The sequence below is a fragment of the Phalacrocorax carbo genome, chromosome 11 (assembly GCF_963921805.1).
Source record: "Phalacrocorax carbo chromosome 11, bPhaCar2.1, whole genome shotgun sequence".
Classification (NCBI taxonomy): domain Eukaryota; kingdom Metazoa; phylum Chordata; class Aves; order Suliformes; family Phalacrocoracidae; genus Phalacrocorax; species Phalacrocorax carbo.
The window spans coordinates 21,188,161-21,210,499 of NC_087523.1; the positions used below are offsets into that span (position 1 = coordinate 21,188,161).

Genomic DNA, 22,339 nt, shown 5'->3' on the forward strand with positions numbered 1-22,339 from the left:
GGAATTCTCTCCTCTGCAACAGGCCTTGCAGTGAACACGTGCTCTAGATAAGAGTTCATTCCTGAAGCTTTACAAGGATGCAGTCACTCCCTTCGGTATATAATTTTAAATAAATTTGACAAGACAGTAATTTTCCTTTTGATGGTACTGCATTTAACTAAGAAGCAAGCCCATGCTCACATAATGTATTGTAACTGTTTTGCCTTGAAGGCTGCTCTGAAAATGCAGAGCATTTTACTCATAATAATATCTTTATTATAACACCTCCTTAAGACAGTAAGATCTCAATTAATCTCAGTGCACGTCTGGAAGCAGAGCAGAGCACTTCAGCATGACTGTATCCCTTCCCAGCACTTCCTACAGCACACGGCACAACTTCAATCGTGTGCATATCTTCTCCAGTTCAATCCCTGACTGCTTTGGAAAATGTCTTAACCAAGCATCAGAGGTCAGGCTTTAACTCTATCAAAAGGATTTTCTAATTAAGCCGTTGTAAACAAGAGAAGTCACTCACCAGTTCACATCCACTACGATGTTTACATAAATTCTGCAACAGGACTGAGAACAAGAAGAATAAAGACGGCAAAGACTGGCATGGGACGATGCAGAAATCTAGTACACAAAAGCGTGGATTGATGTAGGGAATACCCCCATAAAGATTCCCTGGCCTCCTGATCAAGTACTTCTGTCTTCATTTTCTTTCCTCTAGATTGCTTTCTGCACTTGAAAGCCAGCTGGGAGAAGCAGGATACGCTTGGGATTCAGAGGCTTCATTGCTCACAAGAGTCTAGCTGACCTGAAGAGCAATCTGTTTCCAAGTCAGCCAGACAGATTTACTGCCTGCAAACGTCTGCACACCGATATCCCCAAACTGCAGGGCTTCCAGCAATGGAAAATGAATCAACCACTCTAAACATACAGGGATGAAATGATTAAATAAATTCACTAAACCTAGAAAACTGAAACTAGTCCTCAGTCACAGGAGAAAAGACTTCCTGAGACAACATAATGCCTGGCAGCAGGCAACCTCCAGGCTTCTCTGCTACAGAGAGCATTTGCATGGTGTAGAATCAATGGCCAAGGACAACGCAGTCCTATCAGAAATAGGGACATCTGATTATCACTACAACTGCCCAGCAGAAAAGGGATTAACATTCTAAAAGCCAAACAAATCCTGTTACTTCATTTGATTCAGGCTTCGACAAACCACACAACCTCTTTCAGGGATCCCAGGTCCTTGCAGAAGAAAGGCTCTGAAGAGGTTTCATGCACACAGCATGGGGAGCAGGGGCATACAGGAATGAGGAATTTTCACTGTCAAGCCACTAGAAGCAAGGGAGGTAGAGGCTGTCACATCCTCCGGACTGGAGCTGCCTCTGCAGGACAAATGCAGTCCTGGACATAGCAGGTGAGGGGAAAGGATCTTCTTTTGTAAAGAGATTCATTGCTTCCAGATGCATTACTCAGCAAAGAGTTTTTCTGGGGAAGAAGAGAAGACTTCCTGCATAGCTAGGAATGATTCAGAAACCCTCCCGGGCATTTTGACAAACCCAGCCATTACCCTCTTCATCTTGGACAGCTCCTATTTCAGCAAATTGGTAACACTCGTCAGCATCTGCTTGTCTCCCACCCACTATTCCTGATGTCTTCAAAGTCCTTTGTTTAATATATTCAGGGTGTTTTCATTACATTCTGAGTTTATCCTAAAGCTGAATCCATTCAGATGCAGCTGAAAATGCGCTTCCCCACAAGAATTTGCCTGCTATGGCAGAAATGCAGTAAAAAAAAAAAAAAAAAAGACAGCAAGCATGTTTAAACCACCTCTCCCTCTTGCAGTTGGAATATACTCCTCTAGGATGCCTTTGAACTCTCAGTTTGTTTGAATTCAGGCCCAATAAGGCGCCACTGGCCTCAGCAAGAACTCATGCTAAAGCAATTTGGTAACACTATCCTCTTGCTAGGGAATACTGTTTGTTGCATGGGAATATCATAATGTCGTCTCTCCGTTTGTTTGTGTTAAAATAAGTTATAACTCTCAAAGCCACCTCTGGAAAATTACTAACAGACAGAATACGAGAGGTAGCAACACGGCAATAAAAAGCCAGTTCTGCACTGTTACAAGAATGCAGGTCACTAAAGGCACACGCACATACTAGTTGCAGGGAGGAGAAGCCGTTTTCTCTCCTCTCCACCCTACCCATCCATGACTGATAAGCCATCCAAAAAGCGTCCCCTTTAAAAGCAACTCTGTCCTGAAAGGAGTAGTTATGTAGCTCTGAGAGTCTATGCATTTAAGTGAGAGAAAGCTGTGGAGACCAGGAATATCTTTTTATAGACCCAGGGAAGCGACTGGAAAAAACAGACAAGCCTTCAAGCACGCAAACTCTCCTTTGGGTCTCTTCCCTACAAGCCAGAGCTCTGTTCTGAAAGTATCTCAGCCACAGCATATAAAGTACAATAGATGTCATTTGGAAATGAACGTTTCTACATTTCCCCACAGACAGAACCCTCAGTGTTATCAGAAATAGTGCGCTATTTCTCTCCACAATAGCTCAGTGGGAAATGAATATAATATCTTAGCTCTGATATCTGGTTTATGTTGGATTCTGATGGCTGAAAGATCTTATAGCTTCTAAATACAAGCCACTTTTAGAAAAGATATTTCATTCAAACTTCTTCCCTTCTCCCCGCCCCCAAATCTGCACCATTAGAGAGGATGTCTGGCCTCTCTTTCCATCACAAGGTGTGTGCATGAGGATGGAAAAGAGTAGCTATTTGTATCTTTTTAGTGGTAGCCACTATTTTTCAAAGCTGTCTCCTTAAGGCACTCATTAAAACAGTGGCTTGTAAAGTGGTGGAGCAAAGAAGCACAAGTTGCACTATTATAAAAAACCCACACACTTTTTTTAAGTTGAAGTGTGGTCTTCCAGGGTATGAATTAACCAGGGTAAGCAGAAATGACCAAGTTCAAGAGAAATTCTGGAAATTCTTTTTTTTTTTTTTTTTTTTTTTTAGTGTAAAAATGGTAGCAATTGTACCCTGTACATCCAGCAGTTGTGGTTCGATAAAGCATTTGGCATCAAACTCCCGCTGCAATATTACAAGCCTGGTAAGGACTCACAATAAGCCAGCGTTTACCCAGAGTCCCAGGCTGGTGAGGACAGTCCTTTCTGCAAACCCAGCAATTCTGCCTTTGGCCCAGAGCAAAGCAAAGTTTAACCATCTGCTCTGTTTGCTAAAGGCTCTCAAGGTGTGTGGTAGCAGACGTTGGTGAAAGCATGGTAACATGACTATTTTAAAAGCTCACCTGTGACTGTCTACCAGCTACCCACCTGCTGCACACTGCAGCCATTCAACTGTTCATCAAAACTGAGACTATCACGGCAATCCATGTTCCAAAATAAGGATTTTTCACTGCTTTAGCTGCAAATAGTATTATCATTTCTGACCATGTTATGTGTTTTAAGCCAACATGTATTTGACCTCATATATATTCATCTCAAATTTATTGCATGTAATTAAAATGATCTGAAGTTTTGATTTTAAAAAAACACGGACTAATACTTCACTAGAAATCATTTTAATAAGCTGCTGACTTATGCATAACTGTGGAACATCTACTAAAGGGAAGAATGAAAATGGAGTAGTTAAAATAGGGGCTAATTACTGGGTATCTTTACGTAGAGTAGAGAAGTAGTAATGTTTAAATATTACATATAAAACATATACATACTGAGCAAGCCTGTTCATAGACGTATTTAAGTTGGTTTTAAATACTCATGGTCACTCACCCTTGTTAGCACTTTGCAGAAATAAACTCCACACTATCAAAAACGTTAATGGCAGCTTGTTCTAAATTTGAAGAGTCTTTTCCCGCCTGCTAACAGACCAGGGAAAGTATTCTGCAAATGTCTACTTTTGCTTCCAACTGCTTCACACTACACTGCGGTATCACCAAGATCATTCCTTTCTCCATCACATTTAGCATCCCTTTCTCTCCTCCTTCCCTCTAACTTGGATGCTAAAATGCAATATATATACAAAAGCTCTCAAAGCTCCACAGGAGTAGACAAGCACCTACATTTTACAGATGGGTGGTTTTGCCCAAACTGGCAATTCAGGCAAAGGATTTGAAAAAGTATCTGGAAGTTCCAATTCCAATGCAACATTTAAATTCAGCTACAGTTGAAATACGGCTTACAGCTCTCATTAGAACGGAAATATTCTTTTTATAAAGGATCTGGTGAATACAAGGCAGGGTAGCTCTGCTTAATAGGAAGTCAAAACGGAAGGGGGGGGAAAAAAAAAAGCTGAAAACTTACATTACAGGATGCAACAACTGAAATATGCACACACACCCCCCTCAGGCCCTGAGCCAGAGTGGCTGCCAAATCTTAGCGTAAGAAACTCCACCCTCTTCTGCAGGACTAGTTTGGAAATTCCTGACAATTAGAGGGACTAGTAACTCAGATTAAGCTGGCAGGAATAAAATAAATTTTTTCCTATATCTTGGTCACTGAATGTCACTAACTCAGGGTGACATGTACAGTCCCTTCTAAACGGTGCCTGGAGCACTGAACAGCTTGCTTGGCTGTCTTTCGGAAAGTTACCAAACAGCTCGGGAATTTGAGCAGTTCCCACAATTTATACTAATGAGGCAACAAATGCTTTATAATCCTAAGTATTTAATTAAAAAGTTATTTGAGAAACCTGAAAAAGCAACTCCTTACCCTTCTGTTTCCCTTTATTCCCCCTCACCTCTAGGAAAAAGCAGAGTTAATTCCTGCTCCCTCACTGAGACGCTTCCATATTTATCTACAACAGGAAGGGTGGCACTTCCTACGCTCCCTGGGATTCGAGCAAAGGTTGGATGCAAATGACCACAAGCCCTCAAGTAATCGAGACAGGGGCATTTCACTCTATATCAGCATATGTGTGTGTTTTTAAGCTACGATGCAATCTAGCCCAGAGTTACTTACATATTTTACTGTTCTACCTAGACAGAAATACTTTGCAACAGCACTGAACCCCATTCTTCTAGCAAAACGAGAGACGTCTTTTGGAAAGAAAACACACAATTATGATTATCTCTAAAGGCTTAAACTTTACTGTGAGGGAGCCAATATTAGTGCCTACACAGAGGTTCAACCTAGCCACTTGCTGCGCATGCTGGATGACTTATACGTGCACCTCTACACATGGTGACTCCAAGCACGTGAATAGTTCCAGGGAAGCCACAAGGAATTCCTGTGTACTTCAAGTTAGTGAACCATCAAACCTTTAGTGTAGTAAGTGCTGAAATCTGAATATAAGCTGAAGAGCTCCAATATGTTGCAGAATTAAATGACGGAATAGTTTCAGAGCCAAAGAGAATCATGTCATGTTTAAATTACCCTATAACCTAACGCCCCCTGTCCCCCTGAGAAACAAAGGTGCAAGTCAGCCTTGCCATAGTGAAATCAATGGACTTGTCAACTGTGCTCAAGGCTGAATGCGGCCAGTGATACTTAAGCATTCCTCTGACTCTGTTCTTTTTTTATTATTACAATTTGTATTGCACAGAACCTGGTTCCCCAGTGATGGATCCCAGCCTGGCGATGCTAAGCGCTGCACAAATTAAAGCTCCCTGCCCTCAAAGCTCACAGCCTGAGTCAGGGACCAGAGACAACAGGCGGAAACACACACGTAGGGCAGCCCAAGTAGACGGTCTCTGGGTGAGCATGATCTGTGGCCCAGCCCCTGCCAACCACGTTGTGAGCACCACAGCAAGGGATGCTTCAGAGCAGCCGTGCCAGTGCCTGCAGTGAAGGTGAGGACAGTCTGGGAGAAAGCAGAGGAGTGCTTATTTGGGGTGGGGAGGGAAGGGGTAGCTGGAAACTGAGATGGACAGTGCTGGAAGGCATCCTCTCAGCAACAGGGGGAGAAGAGAAACAGGGTTGGGTATCCACAAGGGGCCTGGAAAGCAAAGAGGAACTGCTTGAATTTGGTGTGATGGAGAAAGGAAAGCATGGGGAGAAAGGCTAGTAAGGCATGATGGCAGGTAACCCTGCAACAACATCCTGAATGAGCAGAGCAGACCCAGGAGGGGACAGATTGAAGGAGGGCTTCCATGAAGCTGAAGAGATAAAAAGAAAGGTACTGCAAGGGGCAAAAATTAAGGACAGCAGGGAGAGAAACAAGGGAAGGTTCAGGGGAAGGGCTACTGAGGCAAATACAGAACTTAGAGAAGAGCAGGCTAAAATTAGGAAGGCAGCTACATCTGTGCCTGGGAGAGGAGGAAGGCAGGCAAGACAACACAGGAGGATGTTCACTTCATATTTGCTCATTGCTGCTCTCTTGGCACAATGGGATCCTGAACGGAGAGAGGAGTAGAAGGAGGCAAGGGGAGGGCTTGAGGAATGTCTCTGAAGACAGGAAGATGCAGATGCATACGGGCGCTGTGCTCAACTGAGGGTGATGGTGAGTGCTACTGGGCAGGAAGATGGCAGAACTGAAGGAGGAGAGAACAACCCTGCAGTGGAGGAAGTGTGCTTGGTCATGAAATTTCCTTCAGAGGCTCTCTATGGAGGAAGAGTAGGAGTAAAGGAAGCAGAGGCTGGGAGTGGGAAATGGAGCCTTTGAGAGGAAAGGAGTAGGCGGGAGGAAAGAGGACAGACACTATGACGCAGAAGGGCAGCGAGGTGAGAGCCATGTGTGAGTGGCAGGGCCAAGGCTACAAGAGAAACTGCTGTGAAAGCTGCCCAGCTAAGCAGCTCAAATGCATTATCCCCCCCTTGGGAGGAAAGGGAGAGAAAACAACCACGGTCATGCCCAGCTTATTACGAATGCCGGGCGCATACAGAGATCTGCACTGTGCACCCCGATACCCTGGTGTAAGTGGAATACCTGGCAAGGGGACAAGCTGCATTCATTCGATATTAGTTAAAAGTCCATCCAGATCTGAATTTGTGCCAAGTTCAGGAGGTTGCCAGGAATGGGATTTCAGTTCCAGCCCACTTTTGTCAGTTGAAACAAAAAGAAAACGAAACATGGCTGCTTCGGCGAAAGCACTTCCAAAGAAATACAGATTTGTGCCTTATCTGTGTACAGTTCAGTGGTTTAGCTAACCAACACAAAGCTAAGCTGACATAAATAGCTTTGAAGCAAGGAGACTTCCTTATAATTTGTACACGACAAACTCATTCCCACAGTCACTTTTACCTGAACCCAAGCTACCCTAATATCTCTCACCCAGCATCCTTACCTCCTCCTCCAATTTCACCACCTTGGCCTGAGCATTGTTCAAGGCCTGGTCTCGGATCTCAATGTGTCTTCGTTGGTCCTCGTTGGTGGAGCGTGCAGCAGCCAGTTCTATTTCCAGTTTCTCTTTTTCCCGCTGTGTTTCCTTGTCTATCAAAACAAAGTGAGAGTTATCAATGGACAGCACTCACCTCTACTCGGCTTTCAGGAGCCTTTCACTCCAGAGGTGAAGGAAAGATTGTACTGGAACTTCTCACAAGAGAGAAAATGCAAATGTAGTCCTAAGGGGTGGGGGGGATGGGGGGGGAAGTACATGGCTTTCAAGGAAGAGGACTTGCAACCCTGAAAAACAAGCATGGTACCTTCAAGTAACAATGTGCCACTGCACTAGCGAGAAGGAACAGAATGTGCATCACTCAGTACAGTTAGGTAATTTGCTCTGATTATGCAGATGGTTAGTGAAACTTGGCACCTCTTTACCTCTGAGCTTTCAGCAGTGGAGAACAAACTGGGTAATTTTAATATCCCAGGCTGGGAGAGGAGATGGCAGACTTTTGTGCCTGAAAAACTTGTGCTCCTTTTTTTCGCACTGACCCCACAAACAGGAAGGCTGCTCTGCCTGGGGCAGCTGTCGTCCTTCTCAAAGTTAACACCCAGTTGTCCCACTTTGCTGGCAGTACCGAAGAGGAGTCAGAAAACAAGTGAGCACTGAGAACTCCTCAGTCTTCCCCTACAGACCTTAAAAACAACCCCCTGGGCCAGACCTGAGGCACATCTATCTGTTCTGTCTCTCCTCAAAGCAGACCTGCAGTTCAGGAAAGCTTTCTGCCCAGCACTAAGAGTTCATGTCTGATGCTTTAAGGCTACTCCAAGCACAGCAGCTGATCCTTTGCTGCTGCTCTCCAGAAAGAGCTGGACTTAGGTGAGCAGCTATGCCGTGTGTTTCAGGAACAGAGCAACTGCCTTCATAAAAAAATAAATACGACAAAATAATTGGGGACTGGAGAGATTATCACACAGGGGTGTAAAGCAGAGCCACAACACAGAGCTGATGTCCTCTGCATATGTTGTCATTCCTAGCTGAAGCCAGCCAGCTACAATGATAACATTAACACCCTTGCTGGATATATAACCACAGAATACTCCCTGGAGTGATCTACACCCAGCACTGATGACACTGGAGAAACTGCATTCCAGAAACCAATATCCCACGACAAAGGAATGAGGACAAGGAGTGGAAGGCTTGAAAAACAGGAACTAGATCCTGGGTGTTAGGACAGACTGCATATGGAGTACACAGGCCCGTTTGTGCAAGCATGTGCATAACTATATTTACAGGACCACAATTATTCCCTTTCTTCTGCCAGCAGAGAGCCAGGAGCAAAGCTTTAGCAACACAGAGTAGCTAAAGATTCCCTTCTGTTAGGGAATCAACACAGCCCACACACCGGTTGCAAAACAAACCTGTCCACCAACAGCAGCCAGACCTCTGCAGAGCAAACCCTGACTGCAACTCAGAGCAAGCCTGTGACATAAGACACAAGGACAAAGGCTAATGTCACCACTTGCCTATTCTTTTCTCCATCTCTCCCACCCCAGTATTTCTCCTCCACCCAGGAAATGATTTTCTGGCCGTGTCAGCATGCTAAAATGTATTGCAGAAAACAGGCAGAGATGAGACAGGGTGGCATTATGCCAGCAGGTATCAATCAGTGCCAGCAGACTGTTGATCTGTAAGTGCTTGCAGCGAGGCTTTCGGAGGTTTTGTTCCAGACTTTTCCCAAAACGAGTACTGGTTGGCTTGACAAGTGCCTACAGCACCCCTAGAAATGCTGGGACTGATGAAATGTAGCACTACGGTTTCCATGTTCATCCAAAAGGAGAAATTGAATGTAAGGCCTCACAGCTTTGACCCTCCCACCGCTCTGGGTGAGCCTGTGAACCTCAAAGTCCACACAAACAGTCTGAATGCGAGACTAAACTCACAGACTTTGCCACCAGGAGTTTTGAATTCACACCCTGAGAGCCATCTGCTTGCAACGTAAGCCACAAGGAATAAGCTAAAGACAACACAAGAGAGGGATACCAGCATTTGTCAGAGTAGAAGCAGTGTGTGTTACACCACAGAAAATCCCTATTTTGCAATTTTATTGCATTACCTTTTTATATAACAATTGGAGAAAAGTGAGCATTGTCAGAAGGGTGGAGTACACTGTGGGATGAGAGAAAAGTTGGCTTGCCGCCGTCGGCCTCGAGACATTTCAGTACAAAGGAAAAGCAGCATTTCACATCCGTCATTTTGGTTTGCCTTGTGATAAATCCACTGCTGTGGACAGAATTCATGACCCCTACCCAGCGCAGCAGACTGCAGGCAGTGTTCATCCCCTTTATTTTTGCTGAACTGGGTAGGGCAGTGGCAAATTAAAGAGGAAAGAGACAGGAGACCTACAAGGTTCCACTCCCACTGGCCTTCACTCATGCCAGGACTCTTGCCAGCCTGGAAAGGTTTAATTCCAAAGCTTTTGGGGGACAGAACAGGTGGACAAATTATCCTGTATGTTATGGGGTAAACACTAATTTTACAGTTTAACTGCAAACTACAGTTGCTCCAAAATCTCTAATAAATGCTATCAGATGGACTTTACATACTGAGAGAAAAAGAATTCTTGAATCCCTCCTTCATTCTCCACTGCCAGTTTTGAACTGCCACTGCCTTGATTTCTTTCCTGGTAGAAAACCAACAGCTCTGAACTACGCTAACCTGCTGCACTGTTACCCTTCCCAGGATGACCGGAGCATTTCTACTGACCCATAATGATTGCATAACTCACTTTGTGCAAAGAGTTGAGAGATGGTTTTCCGATTGTCTTCGGACCCCTCAAATTCCTTCTCTGCAAGCTGCTTGTTGGCTGTCTCCATGCGTTCTGCAAAATTTTTCAACAAAAGGAACACTAAATAATTTAAAATTTAAAAGCACTAAGTCACGTCTGCTCAGGACATTTCTAATGCAAGCTAGGATCTCCTAATTCTACACAGGAAAAGTAAAAAGCCTATCAGAAGCTGGCACTCACTTCTGAAGGGCTAATTAAGTCCTTGAGAAAATATTCACAATGAGACAAAACAGGTTAAGTAAAGTTCCAGAGAAATTACTGTAACACACAAGGTTATTTTTTCAGTTTTTACAAATGTTGAGACACCTTATTTTTTCCACCCAAATAAATCTCACCATGCAATTAAAAGATTCCCTTATAAATCTTTGCTAAATCTTAATAGTTAGAAGATTAAATCACTCTTGTCCAGTTACCTGACATAAGGAAAAAGTGTAAGACCCTGAGGACAGCTTAACAGTTCTGCTGCTGCAAGCTGTTAGAAATGTATATCAGTCTACAAAAATAAGAATGAAATGTTTATGCTGTGTTTTATTATGAATAATATTATTTAATGCAGGCCTTTGCGTACCGTCCTTCTCGATAGCGCTGGGCACTGTATGGCCTTACTTCTTGCATGCAAAACAATTTCTGGGAATACAGTCTTAGTAAGAGACATGGGGCAGTGAGAGCAGACAACATGCAGGGCAATCAGAAGGCTTTCATAAAAAACTAAACTTACAGTTTAAAAGACTGATTGTGCACCTTTAAAAATCTCAAATTGCAGACGTTTTTCGCCTTTCGAACTAACGCTTAAACTTTGACCCACGTTAAGGTCAAATACCATTCAACATCACTCCCCACTGCCAGCCGCCGTACTGCCTTAGCCTCTTAGCAAGAACCAGACGCTAATAACATCTCACTCTGGAAAAGGAAGGGAGATCCAAAAAACCAGATGCCTACATTGATAAGGAATGACAAGACCTTCAGGAAGAACAGACAGTCTGCAGTTTGTATGTCAGTGCAAAAGGGTCACTGGACAGGAAATAAAGTGAACATGCTGGTGTGGGATTAGGCAGTCAGCGAAACGTCTTTCCATTTGTATAAACTGAACAAATTGTACAAATTGTGTCTAGGATATAAGACAAGAGAGAATTCCAGGCTCGCATCTGGTTTATGGTATTTGGCTTATCACGTGTTTCTTCTCAATGAGAAACAGGCTGGAAATGAGAGACTGCAGCACACTCCTAAACCTGTCTTTTCCATACTCCCAGCAAGCACTTAAGACCTCAGACTACTGAATATACCTGAGTATCCTGCCATACTCTAGTTGTTTCAACAGACACAGTGAGTTCTGCAGCAAAACACTGTCCTGCCAAGTAAGTACAACAATAAAAAAAAAAAAAAAAGGAAGTAGTTTTACTTCATTCACCTCTTAGATCCCTGTTGAAATCATGAAGCCTACGAATTTCTCCTTCCAGCTTGTTTCTCATGGCCTTTTCCAGGGCATCCCGCTTAGAGGATGATTTCTCCAGGTTTTTGTATGCCTCTGAAACTTGCTGAATTTCTGTTTCCAGCTGCAGTGGAAGTGAAAACAAGCACTTACTATTTTATCACTAACAATTCCTTTCATGCAGCCTTAGAAAGGAGATTACTTTCTCTCAAGTTTTCTTTATTGAAAGAAACCTACACCTATACATGAAGTAAAACGACAGAGTTTCAGGTTTGTGATGGATCCTTCCATGTAAAGAATACCAATGGTTGAAACAAGGACTTGGACTCTCCTTCCAGACTCTAGCTCTGTTTCCCCAATATGATCAGAGCATAGATAGAGCAAACTGAAGAAGTGCAAATGTCATCCATTTTTTCCTAAGACTGGGGCAGCTTGGCACCACTGTTAGTTTGGGCAAAAAACATTTCTGTAAATATCTGATGCGATACCAAGTTGAGTAAGTAAAATAAAACAAGAAAGGCAGACAAAACTATGCTAAAAAAATATGCTAGTAGCAGATCTTGCATTACTGATGAACTCTGCAGATCTGTAATCGTTATGCTCCAAAATTCACAGTAAAACCTTCTGATGTCTATGTTTACACTTCAACAACTTCGTTCTGCTTTTAAATATTCAATTTACTAAATGGGGGGAGGGAAGCATTTGCGGTAAAATATGTTTTATCCTTCTTTCTAGACTTCAGTGTAAAGCTTCTCTGATCACCCAGAGCAGAAGGAGATTTAATTCCAACTCTCCTTACCAGGCATGTTTTTGCATTGCTATGGAAGTATGGATCCACATAATAGCAAACCCCACCAGCACTGTCTACAGCAAGTGATCAACAAGGTGGGGTGGAGGGAAGCACATTTTTATCCTTCTTTCATTATCAGGAAGCTGTCAAACACTTCTCTAAAGCATTTCCTGGCCAGGAACCTTCCAAAAAAAATACAACAAAATGAACTTGTGTCCCTGGAAAGAGGTAACATAGGGAATAAACGAGTGTGGAAAGCCACACTGGTCACCTGAACTCAAACAAGTGTTTTAAGCAGCCACACATTTTATATGGCCCTGGAGACTGCTCAGTGCAAAGAGCACAGCATGGCCCAGAGAGTCCTAAACTGCAAGTAGCATCACTCTTTTCACAGCTGCAAGGCAAAAGCAGAGCTGACCTGCTGCACAGCCTTAAACCACTGGTCATCAAGAAGTTATTTCTATGAGGCTGCAATGAAATACCTCCACACACGCACGTTACTGACGGCTCTCACTGGGATATTTTCTTTAAAATGTTTTAGCATTACTTACTCTACTTGTTTCATAAAGCCAAAGGTGGCGAATAGCTCAATCCAAAGCAAGATACTTAGTTTTCATGGAAGTTGTGTGGTATTGAGGGAGTGACAAAAGAAGTGTTAGTTTCAGTCCTACAGTCCAAATATCTTCGATGTAGCCATAGCAGCAGTACTTGTCTTGCACACTGTCCTGCCAACCAGCTTTGTAGCAATGTCCCCTGTTGTCTCCTTGAGTGACTATGGTCTCATGTCATTCCAAACAGGCCCTTCCTGCACTACCTTAAGTCTTTTAGACTGATGGCAAAATGAAGCCTGCTGCTATCCTGGACGCAAGAACACTAGCTTTAATTTAACCAAGCAAGCCAAGCAGTCAGCCTCTTCAAGACAGCTGATGAGGATGCTCTTTTGAGCACGGTCAATTAGCTGTTAGAATGAAACTGAAGGCAGAATTCCATCATGTGACAAAGTTAAGCTGCTGCCCAAAGGGACAGGACACAGACTAATCAATCTACATATAAAAGACTCTACAGTAGATAATCAATCCCTCAAGCAAGGAATGTCACAGTTGCAGATTAGATGATTCAATTACGGACAATACTAGACACAGGAGAGTGTCTGATATCCAAAACCACCCACCTTCTGCAGCCGGGCTACTTTCTCGTAACACCCATCCAGCTCCTGTCGTAGAGACCGGTTCTCTTCTGACAGGATTTCCACCATCTGCTGGGCCCTGGAAACTATGGCAAAAGGATCTACTTGCATCTGCTGATATGGGGAAGGTATCTGCTGAGCCCGGGACATTACTGAATAGGAGTCGCCTTGCTGCTGCTGCGGGCCTAGGAAGGGCTGGCATAGTCGGTACAAATCTCCCTGATGGACTTGGTTTGACAAGAACGGCTGTTGGGTCCGTGGCAGGATGCCAGGATCTCCCTGGCTTGGAGTCAGAGGCTGCTGATGCTGGGAAGGGGACAGCCTGGATGGTGGCGGAGACTGAAGCAAAGTCAAAGATCCCAGGGATGTCAAGGAAGAAGTTGGGCTGTGGTGGTGAGGTGGTCTCTGTTGTAACTGCAGCTGCACATCTGGGTTCTGCCTGGAAAACAGAGAGCAGAAGCTCCATCAGAGTCATGCAGAAGATGGTGCACAAACGCAGTGTCAAGGTGTGGGATGACTGGTGCAGCTCCTATGCATAGGTCTTCCCACACAAAAGACTCATATGTGAGGTTTTCCTCATTTTTATAAGTTTTTTTAAAAATGCTTCAAAATCAAATCACTATCAGAAAAGATATTCTAAGTGCACGAAGCTCATTCCTCTTGAGCCTGTTTTGTACAGAAGCACCAACAGAACCATCAACAACTACTAACCAAAATTATTTTTGTAACTCTCCTCCACGCTTTGTGGATAAAATGGCTAAACTGAGGACTGTTGGGAACGGGGTCTTTTGTTCTGTCCTGAAACGTGCCATCTCTCATGGAGAAAACACTGAATTTTCTTCTGCAACTCAGGATACAGAGTTAAAGGGATTGGCTAAGCTCTGTGTTACTATGCCAGCGCCACTGACTCGAGCTTTCTGAAATATCAACCAACAAGCTGCAGCCTGGTCAAATGAGACAGTTAAAGGATCTGAAAACCAACCTAAGAGTCAGAAGCAACCTTTCGATTCAGAACCACCCTCAGTCCTTTACAGCAGGTATGCCTACTGCTCCTCACAATATCAAAGACAGATCCAGCAATCTATAGTATGCCTGATTCTGTCACAGAAGTAACTCCAAGCTATGCCACCTGACATTTCCCAGGCGCTGGAGATCCTCAGCTTAACTTCTGTTGTATTAGCCAAGTAAGAAACCTTAGACGATTGCGTGGATTTATCATGCTTGGATGACCTCAGGAGGCAAGTTTTGCTTCCTCCTCCAAAGATATTCAACCTTTAACTTCTCTGGATGTTCTTTATTCTAACAGTCGAAGTCACTCCCTCTCCATGCTACAGCAAGTCCCCCCACCCGGTGCAGACCCAGTCTTGCAGTTCAATGCGTTCTGAAATGCTCTTGTCTTTCTGATAAAATTTCCCACCCTTTGGGATGCAATTCAACCCTGCAGCTGGAAAAGCACATGCTGCTGTTTCACCTGGCCATAGCTGCTACAGAATACCCCCACGGTTGTACGTGCTCGCAGGAAGGACCTACGCGCTTGCTCTGCTGAGTGCAGTTGGGGTACTAGATGTACTAGACAGCCCGCAGCATAGCTCTCCCACCACACCAGGAGCGTTGGCAGCATGTCAATTGATAACAGCAAGCCTGAAGCTGAACTGGGAACTAAGGGGTTACAACGGGCTTCTCAGCGATGTGAAAACACTCAGCATCATCCTTCCTGTTCTCTGCAGAAAGAACGCATCAACTCTTCATACCCGTCCAAAGAGGAAACGTCTGCATTACTCACATCTGGCTGGCAGCACATGTAGGAGTTCGTACGTTCTCAGCCCAGTGCAGTGTTTGCTATTTCAATATCATGCATCTTATGCCTCATTTTCCCTGCTTTCCAGCAGAGAAGGCGCACAGAAACCTCCAAGCTGGTGCTCAAATTCCTTAACAGGGAATCAAATCTAGCCTTTGTCACTTAGGGAAAAACAAATAATTACTGCTGTAGTTGCCGTTTCTCTCTTTCTCACACTCAGGTGACTGTGGTCCCTGTCAGCAACATCATTTCAGGAGCTGTTATTTTCCTAGAAATGATCATATGCAGCATGAGGATCTCGGGGGTCATGCAGAAGAGAGATGTGTGGTTAATTTCCCCAGGAATATTCAGTTTAGCAGCAGCAATTTGGTTCTTCCTCTCCTGGGAGGTCAGCTCTACTTATTATTGAATTTATTTCATTACCTTTATTTGCCAGTTCTCGTAATGAAGAATGAGGCAAAACCATCACATGCAATGCTCAAGGTCGTCTGGTTTGTCTCAGGTAGTTTCCAGTTCCTTTCTTAGCTCACCCAGTTATGTGCAGAGTTAAAACTTTGCATCTTCAGAAACCACTCATCTCCTTGACCTTATTCTTTACCTATCGTCACGCACCTCTCTTTTGATGTTATAATCAGTTAGGGAATAACCTTGCTGTGACGTTTAATCTATGTTGACCTACAGAGGTTAGATCAAAAGATATACGTTGCCAGTTTGCCTCATGGATGCAAAAACCACCTTTCCAATTTTGAACCTACAAAATACTCTCTTCCAGTCTGACAACAACCTGAAGCACCTACTCAGAGAGACTGACTCTGCTGATCTCAGTGTGTCAATATCATAAGCCTAATGAGGACCATTTAGATGCCAATTGTAACAATTTGAGCTATTTGACTAAAAGCATCTCATTATTCTACCATCAGAGATGCATGGGCAGATTCTTGCCATTTCCACAGGATCTGAGCACTAACAAAAGGAACACAAAGATGGCCAAAGCAAAACAACAGCAGCAGCTAAATTCTGAAGGGGCAGTCTTTGTACTGACATGCCGGGTAATGACTTTTTTTTTTAACCTATTGTAAAGAACAACTCTAGGAAATCATGGCTGAGCATTTCTAAACAAGACACATTTCCAAGATTTCCAGCATCTCGGCACTCACATCCGAAGCCTCTCAACATCTTGAAATTGTGGATTCAAGCTATACCATGACAGCTGGGATCCTCCAGTCTGCTGCATTACCAACAACATTAGAGCTTTCAAAAATGTCACAAATGTGTTTATAGCCCCAGCAAAATGAAGTAATGCAACTGGGGTAATACAGCCTATCTTTTAAAAAAAAAATTTTAAATTCTAGTAACCTCAGAGTGACAACTGGACCTTTTAAGACCTTGCACGCAAACTTCTACATACACATTCAAAGAACTTTTTATGACCTCAACTACTTTCAATTTTGTCTTATAAAATACTTACATATATTTTGTGGGGTCAAAACACCTGGCTCTGAGATCCCTCAGATTAACATGAAAATTGTGGAATTTATTTCTCTGGTAAATCAATTCTGGACTGAGAGATTCAGAAAGGTAAATGAACACAGCTGGAATTTTCAAGATTTTTAAGCCAGACTGCAAAATTTTAAGGTACAAATCACTACTGGAGTCACCTAACAGAACTGCCGATAGAATGGCAGTAGAAACTCCCCTCCATGAGAGAATCAGTCCTCGGGTAACCCTGCAGTAGTAATGAAAATTATATCCGAACTAACCACTTCAGGCAAAAATGCAGAAAGACTCTCAAAAGACATGGCAAACAAAATTATGCAATCTCCTTTCATTTGCCTCAGTGTTGTAAAGACCCAAAAACCCCAAACACAGGAAAAAAACTCAGGGCAATAATTCCCACAAGTGTTTAAGTTTGCAAGCATAACTTTAAGGGCCACTTCATTTTGAAGACTGCATCACGCAAGAATCTCTGCTTCCCCTACAGTGCCTGGCACGTACTGGAGAAACACACCATGCGGGCTGAGTACAAACCTGGATTTATGGTTCTGCAACTACAAGGATCACATCAGCTTTTAAGTCATGAAGACAGAGGTATGGAGTAAGGGCAGCTCTGCAAGGAAACCTAGCCATCAGGAGTCCTGAGGCTGCCAGGACTGCAAACATCAAGTCACGCAGAAGATCTGCGGGTAGAGCAACAAAGTGGGGAGGGCTGAAGAATGAAGAGATCAGGAAAGGTCTCTGGCTCGTTAAAATTTTTGCTGCCTTCCCAGTTTCTCTTGCCTGTTTCACATTCAAGAAGCTACAGTTCCCCTCCCTTCCACAGCCCCCTTGCACAAGCTGGGAAACGCTGACTGCAGGAGGGAGCAGACTCCACTTGATTAGACAGTCAAAATCAAACCGATGCATTTTTGTTCTGCTTCCTAGTCATACCTGATTATTCCCCACTTTGATGCTGCTCAGGGGAACACAGTGCACAGAAGTGATTTACTAATTATGGGACAAATTCTGCAGACCTCCTTCTCAAAAAGTTTCTGTGAAGTCAACGGGATTAATCACCACAGCAGGAGCTCAGTCATTTGGGCTCCGAACAGAGGATGGCGCTTGAATCGGAGAGACAGCCAGCTTCCTCTGCACCCAAAACTATTATCAACACGAGCCCCTTCTCCCCCGTCTCTCGCTGTTCTGCCACAGGAGACCTTGCAGTCCCACAGGACACTGAGCCCAAGGCACCTGCCTTCTCCTCTTAGACCTGAAGGTTTGATTTCATCACCAATGCTGAAGTACAGTAGAGACATTAGGGATTTTGGAGCTTCATATGCAGCCAACCCTCTTCTGAACTTTCTTTAAAATTTCCAAATAACAGCACAGATGCCTCCGGCATGCCCAGTATTTACATTAAACCAACATCATTACGAACATGTATGTGTTCCCAAACTTACACCGCCCAAGAGCAGGTGAGGCAAACTGTTTGCAGACTGGTTTAAACTTACCACACAGCCCATTCCTTTCCCAGACTGGGGAGGGTGAAGCATGAGAATGCTGTGAATTCCCCAATGTTTATCTTGCTCAACGAGTTTTATTTAACCGCATCGTTAGGTCACCCTCAAATTCCCCCGAACAATGAGGGGGAAAACCCGCAGAAAAGGGTGTGGCTTCATGAGCAGAAAGAAGGGGCTTTGTTTCCTTGACGCACAATTCAAAAAATGCACACATTTACCAATCCAAATTAATCCCGATAAACACAGAGTTGCAGCAGCACAGGAAAACTGGAGTCTCTGAAAATACTTTATCACTCCAGCGAGGCTGCAAAGACACTCGTTAGCACTGCCTGGTGCGAGGCAAACGCACTCCTGAAAGTTGTATGCCTTTAAAATCTTCACACCATTACCCAGCTGCACCTTTAGTAACACAGAAGGTTTCTTGTCTAAATGACAGTTTCTCTTAAAGTGTGTGGGAGAGGGAGGGGAATAGAGGACTTGCTCCCTTCCTTTGCTACGCTGCTCTGTAATTTATGGATTAGTCTTGCAATTGTTCTAGTGCTACAGCATTTGCTTGCAAAGGAAACCTCTTCTCTGTGCAGCTATTTAGGTTAAAAAGTAACCTCATTAGATTCCCAGTGCTTTGAAGACAAATTTCAGTTGCTTCCCCTACTGGAAATCTTGCCAGCTGAACCTTTCTCCTCCCCCCCTTCCCCCCCCATGTTCTTTCAAAGCAGCCAGGATCCATCCAATACAGACAAAAATCACCCTGTCTAGAGGAGCTGACTGTTGGCGTGTTTTCAAATACCTCTCCCTTAAACAGCAAGCAGGCTACGTCTCAGATTCGCTATATATAATATTATGAGTATTTCTGATGCAGCATAACCATTAAGGATCTGTTTCCCTTTCCTGTGTGCATGGAGATTTGAGGCCTTTGAATTTTCAAAAACATTTGCAACGAGCTTCTACAATCATTACCCCCCCTAAACCCTTTACTTCCCCTTTTCCTGGCCTCTTTATTATTTATTTAGCCAGATCAAAGGGCCTTTTCATCAGGCTTGTATGCTGCTGAAGTCATTTCAGATCACAAACAATGGTGGACAAACTCTGAAAATAGCTCCCCGTAGAACTAGGAAGGTTCTGAGCAGATTCAAATTCCCCAAAGCTCAGACTCTGTTCCCAAATACAGACCAGTTTCTTCTTCGTGCTCCCCTCAAAACACAATACAATACGTGCAAACACAAACATGCAGAGACCTCACCATTTACTTAGGTAGCAACGCTCCCCCGTTGCTCTTTTGTATTACCCTTCTTGCTTCAAAATAAGGCCAAAATCATTACACCAAATCCCACCTGGTCTTGGACAGTGATGAGGTGGTTAGGAAACAAGTAAAGTAAAGCTGTATTTTTAGCCCACCTGAATAAAACCTCATCTTCACCCCCATGGACATCAGTGTGTGGCTCAAGCCAAATCTAGCTCCTTATCTAGAGGAAACCAGAGCAGGCTGAGATTTCAAACGATGCAAGGAAAATGAGCGAAAGCTCAACAAGCAAGTCTGGGATGAGGCACAAAGCACGCTCCATTTTCCACTTCTACCCTTTGGTCCACTGAGAATAAAATTTGAAAAACTCTAAAGGAATCTCAGGTGATTTTTGTTACCTGCACCATTATTGCTTTCATTCACTTTCTCCTTTCTTATGCAGCATTCAGATGCAGTCTAAACATAAAAAAAAAACCTTTTGTCTGGGCAAATGTAATTAAAGAACTGCTTAAGTCTTGCAATAACTAATTGCACGTTTCTACAATGAATCACACCATAACTTTGGCTTTTATAGCAAGCCTTTTGTAAGGATCTGGAGCCTCAGCATTAAACTTCCCCATGCCATAAAATCAAGCTGGCTTGTTTTGGTTTTTGGGTTTGTTTTGTTTTTTTCTTTTTTTTCATTTGTGGGTTGGTTTGGGGTTGGTTTTTTTTTCCAGACAGAGTCAGGCCTCTCTAGGTGAGCTACTGAAACAGGTTACAGTTCTTCCAGACAGTCTGCAGCTGAACGCGAAATGTCATCTCACATAATCAAAATGGGATCTTTGCTGAAAGAAAATCTGCCTCAGGAGTGAGGGCAACGGACTGAGTTTTATACAGTCTTTCCTTAGGAGGCTGTCGTGGAGTTTGTTTTAAGATCTTGCTTACCTGACTGACCCATACTCAGGGGGGTGTTGATACCTCATCATAGGCCCATCAGATCTTCCCTGCTGGCTCATGCGATGATCACTATAGAAATGTCCCGAGTCCTGAGGTTTGCAGTTCATAGATGGAGTAGACACATTTTTGTAAGGATACTCTGGAGGAGGACCCCGCTGCTCCATTCCTTTCATGTTGGGCTGGGAAGGGGGCTGCACTGAGTTCTTGTAGAACTCATTGGAGCCAGAATTTTTATAAGGGTCACTAGACTGCTGAGGAGAAAGTGGAGAGAGGGGGGAGAGCGGCGCGCTTGTAACAGGCGCGTGGGCCTTGACACCGCTGGTGGCCAAGGACAGCTGCATCAGCCTCTCGCTCAAGGAGCGGACGTGCCCTTGCTTGAGGTCCTTAAGTCCTTCATCCTGGTGGACCTTCCCTGGGCTCACCCGCTGAACCGTGGGTCGCCCTTCAGTCCTCATCTTTTGGTTGGTGACCCCTGTTACATAAAACGCTGCCCCAACACTAGCATGCGGCTGGCCCCTGAAATACTGTGATTGGACTTTGGCTTCCTCATAGGTCGGGAGATCCTCGCTGTTCTGAAGTCGCGGGGAGAGCTGCTTCTCCATGATGCTGTTGTCCACCTGTATCTCCTGGCCCTGGGGCTCCTGGCGGGCAGCATGAGTCACAAGCTGGTGGTCCTGGGAGCTCAGCCCTTCGTTCTGAGATGCTGGACTCCCAGTGCTGTTGAAAGGGGGGGCATTTCCTGTGGCTTGCTGGTGTAAGGCAAGAAGGTTACGGTTGTCATTTGGGTTTCCGTATCTGAGCTGCTCCTGCAGCAGGCGCTGTAAAACTGTCGTAGCTGCTTGCTCTTCTGAATTCCTCATCTCAAACTGTGGTGCCTTTTGGGTGGAATGTAAAAGCTGCCCTTGACCTAAGGAAAGGAGACACGGTTATTAGCGCCTGAGTGGATCAAGTAAGAGACATTTAAGAGCAATGGCTTGAAATACAGAAAAAAAGCAGGTTAGATTACCAAAGGTTCCCATAACAATGGGAGTCATTAAGGCCCTTGACCTAAGAAGGACTTGCATGCCAGGGGGCAAGGCCTTGAAAGGTGATGAAAGGTGCCTTGTGAGTTTATAGGAATATCAATCGACTGCAAGCTGTAGGGATGCATTCTGGATACCTCAGACAGCAAGGCTGCTTTCAGGGAGAAAGGAGACCTATAATTCACAGGATGATGGTAAAAATGCCTAAGACCTGTTTGCTTTACAGTTAGGGCTACCAACAGTGAGATACACTTCCCATATTTCCAGGCAGACAAGGCTTAAAGGGTAAAATCAGCAATTTGTCAGTGATATGGGGGGGAGGGGGGGGAAGGAGGTCCATTGAGATACTATATGGTTGAAAGGAAGTAAAGAAATCTCTTCGCTTAGATCATTTAAAGCAATTAATGAATACCTCGTTAGCCAGCAGGTTTTTAGAATTATGAAATACCCAGAGCGAGATCAGCACCTAGTCTCCCTGCTGCAGAAAACACTACGTACTGGGGCAAGTGAGGACTCTAACTTCCTGCTGTACAAAGGCAACCAAATCCTCACACATCTAAATATCGTCAGCTGAATGCATGCAAATGCAAGAGGAGGAAAAAGAGTTGTCTGATCTAAGGAACAGAAAAAGACCTCTGAGTGGCAGGAAAAAACACTGTGTACCAATGAGAGAAACACAAAGAGCCAATGTCAAGCACATCCTAAGTACAGATTAAATCAGTTACCAACCGTGATTACACTTCGCTCAGTCTCCCAGTGGAGTCAGGAATTTGTCATGGAAACTCAAGCCCGTTGGCCTTGCATGAGTT

At 44.1% G+C, this 22,339-nt stretch overlaps 1 protein-coding gene across 6 annotated transcripts in view; it reads right to left on the reverse strand.

Annotated features, from left to right (window-relative positions):
• AMOT (angiomotin) overlaps positions 1-22,339 on the reverse strand; it is a 63,730-nt gene that overhangs the window by 14,327 nt on the left and 27,064 nt on the right. For all 6 annotated transcript variants that reach the window (XM_064463379.1, XM_064463381.1, XM_064463376.1 and 3 more), the window contains 5 exons: positions 20,497-21,415; positions 13,521-13,974; positions 11,539-11,683; positions 10,071-10,163; positions 7,244-7,389 (listed from right to left, as the gene is read on the reverse strand). In XM_064463379.1, coding sequence (XP_064319449.1) covers positions 7,244-7,389; positions 10,071-10,163; positions 11,539-11,683; positions 13,521-13,974; positions 20,497-21,368 — 1,710 coding nt within the window. In that variant the 5' untranslated portion in view covers positions 21,369-21,415. The remainder of the gene's footprint in view (positions 1-7,243; positions 7,390-10,070; positions 10,164-11,538; positions 11,684-13,520; positions 13,975-20,496; positions 21,416-22,339) is intronic.